Below are 9,580 nucleotides of genomic sequence, written 5' to 3'. Positions count from 1 at the left end.
CACAACTGGTGACTGGTGACGCTTTGGAGTAATATATCCAAGAAATCCTATGTGGGTATCCTCTGTTTTGTCGCTGAGTGTCCCCAGCTTCCGAAATTTAAGTCTCACTCCTAGGCAGGGAAAGGGAAATTTGAGAGCCTGAGTCTCCTTCACCCTAAATGCACAATACGGTGACACGCCTCTCCTTATGGTTCTTCGTACGTAACCATCAGTACCTCTTGTATTACCGCTCCTGGCGATAAATATCTTGGATCCGTACATGACGTGTTGTAATGATATTTTGAGAGATGAGTTATTGGCAAGTTCAACGGGTGTGCCAGCTGGGGCACGGGTGGAGCATAATTAGTTATGCACAGGCGAGTGCCCGCATCGGGCGGTGGTTCTTTAAAGGCGATGGATATGATGATAATCTGGGTTGAGTGAATGCGGGTTTTCGTTTGTCGGAGACGTCCCCGCTCCCCCCAGCGCAATGTTGAGAGCCTCGTCTGATGTTCGATTGCTATGCGATACTTGACAAGTTGCGGTTCCAGGCTAACGAACTTTGTCCGTGGGGGGGTGGGGTGCGTCGTAAGAACCGGTGATTTATCTTGCGAAGGCCTCCACTAGGATCCGCTGGGATTCAAGTTCATGGATTCGAATTACAATCACGTCGGTGGATGAAATTGTCGTCGCGCCATGGCTCCGATGGTGATCCGGGCATGACGGCGGTGTCTTCAAGTGGTGAGTTCGGCTCATACCTGCGGGAGGATTCCAAAAGTAATCCCTCGACAGCGGCAGGATTCGAACCTGCGCGGGCAGAGCCCAGTGGATTTCTAGTCCACCTCCTTAACCACTCGGACACGCTGTCTGCGACGACGCTGAATATCCTAGCACTTCCGATGAAACCTATGTAGGATTGACCGTTAATGTCCTTCTGTTCGCTACAATGCGATAGTCCAAGCAGCTCGAGAATACCTCCGTTTGCTACGAATCCCTGTGACAAAAACGGCTGAGTGCAACGACACCTGGGAGATTCGAACTCCCGCGGGCAGAGCCCAACGGCTTAGCAGGCCGCCGCCTTAACCACTCGGCCAAAGTGTCTAATTGTACTTTGCAATATGAGATCTCAAATCCACCCGCTTGAGAGGTGCTCCACACAACTGGTGACTGGTGACGCTTTGGAGTAATATATCCAAGAAATCCTATGTGGGTATCCTCTGTTTTGTCGCTGAGTGTCCCCAGCTTCCGAAATTTAAGTCTCACTCCTAGGCAGGGAAAGGGAAATTTGAGAGCCTGAGTCTCCTTCACCCTAAATGCACAATACGGTGACACGCCTCTCCTTATGGTTCTTCGTACGTAACCATCAGTACCTCTTGTATTACCGCTCCTGGCGATAAATATCTTGGATCCGTACATGACGTGTTGTAATGATATTTTGAGAGATGAGTTATTGGCAAGTTCAACGGGTGTGCCAGCTGGGGCACGGGTGGAGCATAATTAGTTATGCACAGGCGAGTGCCCGCATCGGGCGGTGGTTCTTTAAAGGCGATGGATATGATGATAATCTGGGTTGAGTGAATGCGGGTTTTCGTTTGTCGGAGACGTCCCCGCTCCCCCCAGCGCAATGTTGAGAGCCTCGTCTGATGTTCGATTGCTATGCGATACTTGACAAGTTGCGGTTCCAGGCTAACGAACTTTGTCCGTGGGGGGGTGGGGTGCGTCGTAAGAACCGGTGATTTATCTTGCGAAGGCCTCCACTAGGATCCGCTGGGATTCAAGTTCATGGATTCGAATTACAATCACGTCGGTGGATGAAATTGTCGTCGCGCCATGGCTCCGATGGTGATCCGGGCATGACGGCGGTGTCTTCAAGTGGTGAGTTCGGCTCATACCTGCGGGAGGATTCCAAAAGTAATCCCTCGACAGCGGCAGGATTCGAACCTGCGCGGGCAGAGCCCAGTGGATTTCTAGTCCACCTCCTTAACCACTCGGACACGCTGTCTGCGACGACGCTGAATATCCTAGCACTTCCGATGAAACCTATGTAGGATTGACCGTTAATGTCCTTCTGTTCGCTACAATGCGATAGTCCAAGCAGCTCGAGAATACCTCCGTTTGCTACGAATCCCTGTGACAAAAACGGCTGAGTGCAACGACACCTGGGAGATTCGAACTCCCGCGGGCAGAGCCCAACGGCTTAGCAGGCCGCCGCCTTAACCACTCGGCCAAAGTGTCTAATTGTACTTTGCAATATGAGATCTCAAATCCACCCGCTTGAGAGGTGCTCCACACAACTGGTGACTGGTGACGCTTTGGAGTAATATATCCAAGAAATCCTATGTGGGTATCCTCTGTTTTGTCGCTGAGTGTCCCCAGCTTCCGAAATTTAAGTCTCACTCCTAGGCAGGGAAAGGGAAATTTGAGAGCCTGAGTCTCCTTCACCCTAAATGCACAATACGGTGACACGCCTCTCCTTATGGTTCTTCGTACGTAACCATCAGTACCTCTTGTATTACCGCTCCTGGCGATAAATATCTTGGATCCGTACATGACGTGTTGTAATGATATTTTGAGAGATGAGTTATTGGCAAGTTCAACGGGTGTGCCAGCTGGGGCACGGGTGGAGCATAATTAGTTATGCACAGGCGAGTGCCCGCATCGGGCGGTGGTTCTTTAAAGGCGATGGATATGATGATAATCTGGGTTGAGTGAATGCGGGTTTTCGTTTGTCGGAGACGTCCCCGCTCCCCCCAGCGCAATGTTGAGAGCCTCGTCTGATGTTCGATTGCTATGCGATACTTGACAAGTTGCGGTTCCAGGCTAACGAACTTTGTCCGTGGGGGGGTGGGTGCGTCGTAAGAACCGGTGATTTATCTTGCGAAGGCCTCCACTAGGATCCGCTGGGACTCGCTCACGTTGAGGTGACCGTCACGTCACCTGGTGACGTGACGTGGATCGTATACGTACCACGTTAATTTTGAGTGTTCGTGTCAAGTTGGAGTAAACCCGTCTACACTGTAGGCTCTACAGGATATCTCACCTATCTAGGATTTCAGTTGCTCCCAGATCTCTGAATGCGTTTCGTACTTGCTATTGCGGCGGTCGTGATTTACATGTTGCAGGGCTGTAACGATTGTGAAGATCGCCAATATTGCACTGCCTGTCCAGATAATTGCTATTATCGCGTTGGATATGGGTGCACCTGCAGATAGCCTCCTATCAGAGATATGTGGCCTTTACATTGTCGCTCATCTACTGGGTGTAAGGAACTCATAATGGTTATCTTTGCATCGTTGGTTTTACTTGCGATCTCCAGGCAATAGTTATGCCCTTCCACATCTTTATGAGCTCTCTGCGCCTCTGTTGAACTTCTGATAGGAGTTAACTCGGGAACCGATGATCGTCACACAGTCTGTCTGTGATAATTTTCTTGAGGCTCGGCAACTCTGCTCTGGTTGTCACTTGTAAGTCGCTATGTCACTTGTCACGCATGAGATAGCAAAATATGTCTGTAATCTGTCCGATATTTGATTCTGATCTGTGACGTTCATTGCGGAGTCTGTATTTCTGGAGCTCGATACATTTCGAGTATCTTACGTACTCCAGGGTTTTCTTCGGATCATGATCTTGGGTCTATTCTGTCTCTACATCTCCGATATGGATGCGAGCCCTAGTAGAGAAAGCGATGTTGAGTTGCACAAGAGTCCATCGTCAATAGCTGCAAATGAGGAGGTTGGGGAGGCGGCCTCCCGGAGGCTAAAACCATCCCGCTACATAGCTGAAGATACACTTCGCTGATACATGAACTGTCTTCAACTCGAGCCTCAACTTGAGCTCAACACTGGAGCTCAAGCTGCACTTCCTTAAGTCTTATTAAGCGCTATATTAGATACGTTGCCATAGCTGCTCGATCCCTTGTGCGCATTCTGACCCCAACACGTGCAGGCCCATAGGGGGCTTGTTTTATATTAGAAACGCGGGCCTTCCGCCCGCTTTCATTCATCAAACGCTCTACCGAACTTATGGGAATCATACCAGGCTGGTAGTACCAGCTTTGGCGGAAGCCTATATGCAATCTGTCTCTAGTTGCATGGTCCGTTGAAGAGCTTGAGTTGGCGTATCAATCTGTGCAGTTTTCGGTCCCAACATATGCAACCGAGTCTCAAGGAGGCACATTTATACTGAGAGAAGTGCCATCTTTTCGATGATAAGCTAATTTCAATCCAACTCATGAATTACGTCTGTACTACAGCTATAGCTACAGGGAGTGACTACTAATCACGTATGAAGTTGTCCACCCTACATCGACTACATCACAGTGCTTATCGAGTTCATGTTGCAGTGAATAGCATACCGATGAGCTCCAGTTCGGTAAGATTGAATAATGCGACAGGACAGGGCGATCTTTGAAACTACTGGTAACTTGGATCTGGAAATGCAATATAACCACAAATTACCATAACTCTATTCCACATAAAACAGCTTCCGGTTTCCCGCAAATAATCTTCCAACTTATGATGAGTATAGCGTAGGAAAACCATCTACAAGAAACTAGAGGAGTTGGATTGCTGATCCTGATCCAAAGAACTCTGCAAATTCTGTGCCATCTCCGCGGAAGCCTTGGTAACGATGGAGTAGGACTCAAACCTGGAATGAACAACATAGTATGATATGAGCACATAGCCACGTTGTCGACTCGGATGTTACATGCGATCCATGCATTTAGCCAAGCATATCTGCTCATTCTTCCCAAGCTGATCAACGAAGCGTCCGCTTTTAGCGATACATTTGTCAAAGCAAGTCTTGCGGGTTTGCTGAAAGACAGAAACTGGACAGAATGTGTCAGGACGTTATGGCGCACTCCCTGAAGCATCTGCACCACCACAGTGTTGATTCCTTGTACGAGGGCCTGCTGCTGTTCTTCGGGGGTAGCGGCATTACCACTGGGAGTTGATGATGCGAAATCCATTAATGAACGGTATCAATGGATATGTACTCAAGTTACTATACGGACAAAGATGGACTAAGAACCACAGGAGTAGATCAACCCAACAATACGGCAAGTGCTATTTGGTGGATTGATACTGGATTGACCGATACCACACCAGTTTGAAGGCGATTTAATGGTTCCCTGTTGTTCGAATGATAATAATAAAGAGACTTTCGGTTAACCAAGCTAACGAGGGTAAAAACACCTTCCACTTGATATGAAGAGGTCAATTTCAACAGCCGATTATTGATTGTGATTGAGAGTATCCTGAGTATGGTGTGAATCGAAGGTAGTTTCACTCTCGGTAACAGCAGCATCAACAGCATCATGGTCAAGTTATAGCTCTTCGGGATTCTCCACCTAGCACAAACCTCTCCAAATTACTCCGCCAACACTATTATTACTATATTCCCATATGCATCGTAAACAGCGGGCTTGTCTATGATCTTGTGTACAGCATTCGACTTGAGGAACCTACAAGTATATATTCCTCGCGTGGTGGTGGTAGCACACAGGGCTTACTCAATGAAGTTTTCTACTGTCCGACGACCATGAAATTCTACTGGCGAATACTTCCTTCCTGATTTAGGAAAGAGTAGAGTACAACTATTGTGCAGTATACTTGTATTACCCGCAGGATAGAGTAGGATAGTTGGAAAAGCATCAACTTTGAAAGACAGCTCATTCTGGGTGGCATCAACCTTCACGATCTTCAACCTAAGTTGATGGGTATCGTAAGCCTTGGCGTAGGATGAATCTAGCAAGGAGCTCACGTGGATCTGAGATGCTTCACCTTCTCTCCAAGAGCTGAATATATGGGGCTGAGTTGGCGGCAGTGACCACACCATGGTGCAAAGAAGTTGACCAGGACGTCTTGCTCATCATTCATGACGATATCATCGAAGTTATCAGCTACGACCTAACAAGCGAACACTCCACCTGCTTAGGATCCTGATACTGTTCAGGTGAAAGACGATGACCACCTGTAGGACTCCTTCGTTCCCCCAGTATTCTGGTACAGGCTCGGACCTTCTGTATGGATGAAGCCTGCCCTCATCAAAATGCCTTACGAGGCTTCGATAATAGCTCTTGTCCAACTTAGTCCTTCTCGAAGATACTGATAATAATAAGAATCATATACAACAGCGAACACCTTATCCAGTCGTACCATCTTCGAGTGGCCTGAACTTCAAAACACTCGAGTCAAAGAATGAGACATGCTTCGCTTCCCGTGACGGATGATACAATATACGAACTATGGGATTCTCCTTGGCATCCCTCTGATAAGGATACGTAATGTGTACAATCCCAAGGGCATTATTATTCTCACAGGATCCACCCCAAGCTCATTCAACAAGTTGTCTATGTGATGTCCACCAGATGTATCACACACCGCGGAGAGTACACTACCTGATAAGAGGATCCAATGACATATCGGCAAGATCGGTACAATGCATTATTACCAGCTAAATCCCTGGAAATCTCTCTGAGGTCAGCTTCCGCCTCCTTGCCTGCCTGAGTATCCTTATCCCGTATGAGATACAGTACTGGCATACCACTTGATAGCAGCTACCACACAAGCATCGTTGATTACGAGTAATGCCAATAATGCACCCACTGTCTCTGCACCTTCAGGAGTATACTCCGTCATTGAAGGCACCCTTCTTGAAAGAATAAATCTGTCGACCTGAGTAATAAGATAACATTGTCATCATAACAATGTAGGATCGACGAGCATTTTGCTCGTACAAGAACTTGCGACAATGATATCTTACCTTATGATATTCCAATTCTCCATGATAGATAGCATGGTGATGATCATGATGATACAGAAGGATAATTGCAGGAAATCCAGGTGGTTTACTGCTTATTTTACTGAAGAATAACAATCCAGTTACACGATGGTGCATAAAGACATTAGTGAGCAGTAGCAAAAGTGTTACTATATACATCTTACCGTCTGTTATATAAATGATCCACTATCTCCACAGCTACTTCACCATATGCCGTAGCGAAGAATACATCGTCAAAGTGCATTGTACTGTGCTTGAAACTACATATTATAGCACACACATTACAGCTTGGGAGCAGCAGGAAATACAATAACTCACAATTCCCCATCTTGTTCTTTGTCGAAAAGACCAATAGCAAGGAAGGGGTTATTCTCGGCAAACTTATCAAGGTCCCCTACGGATTCCATAACATGATTCTTATCAGTGAATCGATTGACCCAGTTGACAACTTTAGCGGCACTGAGGGAAGAACGATCATTCAAGGCATATTTGCAGTACCAGCATATTACTACTACCATTTAGGGTCACCAACATCCATCTCACTAAGGGGAAGTTGATAAGCTTGACTGTCGATGAATAACTTAACCGTCGGATAATATGGTATCTCATGCTTCGAGATCGCCTGAATACAGACTATCAAGTGACGTTCACTTGATGACATACGCATGTTGTTTATAGAGCTCAGCATCATGCAAGTTGTGATACTACAACTGATGCTATTACATTAGGGTATTGTATTCCATCAAGCATACCAAATCTTATAGGAGGATCATGCATGGCGAGCTTCTCGACAGCATTCTCGAAGAAAGGTTTAAACTGATATGTTGTAAGGAAGCGATAGTTGGCATAATGATATACTCACACTTTGGCAATAAGGGCATTGAGGTGCATAAAACATGACCAAAGATACTCCACTCAGAGGTATATCATTATCCAGGTCTGACTCACTCAGTTGTCTGATAGTCTGAAACGGAGGATGGATATATTGGATAGGAATGCTGATAATACTACTCCCTTGCCAGAGTCTCCCCACAGGGACCAAGCCCTCACACTGTGCTGTGCACACTGTTGTAGAAGGAGTAGGATAAAGAGAATCGGCGAGTAGATGGTCACGGACATCATGATAAAATAATGAGACCTGACTCCAGTAGACATCAAGACTGCTTTACAAGGCTATTATCGCAATATCACCAAGATATGACTCTGCTGCTCGAAACGGTACAATACTATAGTAAACGTATACACTAGTTATAAACAGTCGAAGAATATTGCAAACAGGATTATGGTACATGATAGTCGTCGGCAATCCTTACTTAACCAAGCATGATAATAATATGAACCGCCGACGGTTGGGTCTAATAGGATGGGCGGTAATGGTATCGAGGTTGGTCAGAGTGAACTGCTTGGTGTTGATGACCATACTCAGTGTTGGCGATACCAGCCAGAAAGCTGCTGGTATCACCTGGAGTAGGGTGCTCTGAATCAACTCCCTGACGACTCCAAGGAGTGGTACTCTGCCAAGTAGAGTGTGCCTGAGACAACACCAAGATGCGGTGCTGTCGAGATAGATGTCATTTACCATATTAGAGGGCCTATCGATCCCAAAGAATGCATTCATGCTCTCTTCAACATCTATCACCGAGTTCTTGTGTAGGCGCGACAGCTCTGCGGCAAGCTCGACAAACGATGGCCTAATGAGGTTTCTAGTAAGGAAATGATGAAGATGGCGGTGTGCTCAAAGCTACGTCCAGGTCTATGCGGGTATGGATACATCTATCAGCCCATATAGAGCAGTAGCTAAGAATGCATATGGAATGAGAGATATTCTTTAACTTCTACAAGCTATAGATCTCAGATATATACCCCATAGGTGCTGCTCCTAGAAGATAGGGGAAGGCGACAGATATGCTAATGCTGCTGCTGCTGCTGCACTAGGTCTGTGTATTCTATGACTCCCTCGTATTACCTTGTCGCCGGGACATAGCGTAAACTACGCATCATGATGTTTCGTAAAGGCATAGGACAATCATCCATTGGTAATAATGGTCTAGATGGTCCATGATGATGAACTCTATGTCCATATCCCACGATACCTGTATTCATACCATCCATATCGATTATGATGGAGACTCTTGCTAGTATTACCTATGACTTGTAAGGCCGATAAATGAGCGTAAGGTATCATACGATATACCATCTCCCATAGTATCATGCCAAAACTGTATACATCTGCATACTGAGAATACTCCTCTCCACGTAGTATCTATATATATTAGATTAGTATGAGGTTTCCTCATTGAATTGTTGTTGATACCTCTGGAGCCATCCAATGATGAGTACCCACGCATCCCAAAGGTAATCTAGCATCTCTATTGGACTCACCAGTCATGAAGGATAAACCAAAATCACATATCTTCACCTCCCAGCTCTCTGATATAAGTACATTGCTACTCTTAAGATCACAATGCAGTACCTAGTGGGAGAGAATGACTATCCATAGACATGAGTAGTATTATGAGTACCCCATGGGTATGTAAGTAGGACATACCAAGGCATATCTCTCTTCCAATACTCACTACTCGAGGCAGTGACCATCCATCAATATCATGATCTATAAATGGCTCTATCAATGCTACTATCATTACTACTACCTACTCTTCTTATGGCCGGGATGAGTACGATGTAAGAGGTCGAAAAGAGAGCCACAGGGGACGTATTCAGTCAATAGACTATAACGTGGTGCGAGGGATACTGATATTATAAGGATACTCCACATTAATGCCTTATAGTGTTGTACTTCCTAGTAGTAATGTTATGT

The 9,580-nt window shown here is 46.0% G+C and overlaps 2 protein-coding genes and 4 non-coding genes across 6 annotated transcripts in view; all 6 read right to left on the bottom strand.

Moving 5' to 3' along the window:
* Positions 1-765: 765 nt before the first annotated feature.
* Positions 766-847, bottom strand: Pmar_PMAR003870. The gene has a single exon. It is a non-coding gene; the product is annotated as a tRNA-Ser (tRNA).
* Positions 848-998: 151 nt separating this feature from the next.
* On the bottom strand, positions 999-1,080 carry Pmar_PMAR003869. The gene has a single exon. It is a non-coding gene; the product is annotated as a tRNA-Ser (tRNA).
* An 819-nt stretch (positions 1,081-1,899) lies between these two features.
* On the bottom strand, positions 1,900-1,981 carry Pmar_PMAR003868. Its single transcript has one exon. It is a non-coding gene; the product is annotated as a tRNA-Ser (tRNA).
* Positions 1,982-2,132: 151 nt separating this feature from the next.
* On the bottom strand, positions 2,133-2,214 carry Pmar_PMAR003867. The gene has a single exon. It is a non-coding gene; the product is annotated as a tRNA-Ser (tRNA).
* A 2,306-nt stretch (positions 2,215-4,520) lies between these two features.
* Positions 4,521-4,948, bottom strand: Pmar_PMAR003866 (conserved hypothetical protein; the record flags this gene model as incomplete). Its single annotated transcript, XM_002765079.1, has 3 exons — positions 4,521-4,626; positions 4,687-4,793; positions 4,841-4,948. 3 exons carry the CDS (start codon positions 4,946-4,948, stop codon positions 4,521-4,523), a joined length of 321 nt encoding a protein of 106 aa, XP_002765125.1.
* Positions 4,949-5,059: 111 nt separating this feature from the next.
* The window catches only part of Pmar_PMAR003865 (protein disulfide isomerase, putative), a gene marked incomplete at its 5' end in the record, with an annotated part of 4,754 nt that continues 233 nt past the window's right edge, over positions 5,060-9,580 (bottom strand). Inside the window, 20 exons of the mRNA XM_002765078.1 lie at positions 5,060-5,329; positions 5,374-5,443; positions 5,492-5,549; positions 5,601-5,686; positions 5,743-5,888; positions 5,953-6,086; positions 6,138-6,249; positions 6,300-6,379; positions 6,433-6,538; positions 6,588-6,656; positions 6,745-6,844; positions 6,927-7,022; positions 7,081-7,221; positions 7,278-7,384; positions 7,486-7,578; positions 7,625-7,726; positions 8,225-8,294; positions 8,729-8,855; positions 8,908-9,025; positions 9,077-9,235. Of these exons, the coding sequence (XP_002765124.1) occupies positions 5,306-5,329; positions 5,374-5,443; positions 5,492-5,549; positions 5,601-5,686; positions 5,743-5,888; positions 5,953-6,086; positions 6,138-6,249; positions 6,300-6,379; positions 6,433-6,538; positions 6,588-6,656; positions 6,745-6,844; positions 6,927-7,022; positions 7,081-7,221; positions 7,278-7,384; positions 7,486-7,578; positions 7,625-7,726; positions 8,225-8,294; positions 8,729-8,855; positions 8,908-9,025; positions 9,077-9,235 (1,998 nt within the window). The 3' untranslated portion in view covers positions 5,060-5,305. The remainder of the gene's footprint in view (positions 5,330-5,373; positions 5,444-5,491; positions 5,550-5,600; positions 5,687-5,742; positions 5,889-5,952; positions 6,087-6,137; positions 6,250-6,299; positions 6,380-6,432; positions 6,539-6,587; positions 6,657-6,744; positions 6,845-6,926; positions 7,023-7,080; positions 7,222-7,277; positions 7,385-7,485; positions 7,579-7,624; positions 7,727-8,224; positions 8,295-8,728; positions 8,856-8,907; positions 9,026-9,076; positions 9,236-9,580) is intronic.

Source organism: Perkinsus marinus (assembly GCF_000006405.1).
Source record: "Perkinsus marinus ATCC 50983 genomic scaffold scf_1104296975814, whole genome shotgun sequence".
Classification (NCBI taxonomy): domain Eukaryota; phylum Perkinsozoa; order Perkinsida; family Perkinsidae; genus Perkinsus; species Perkinsus marinus.
The sequence above is the reverse complement of the archived record's forward strand: the minus strand, read 5'-3'. Positions and strand labels throughout refer to the sequence as shown.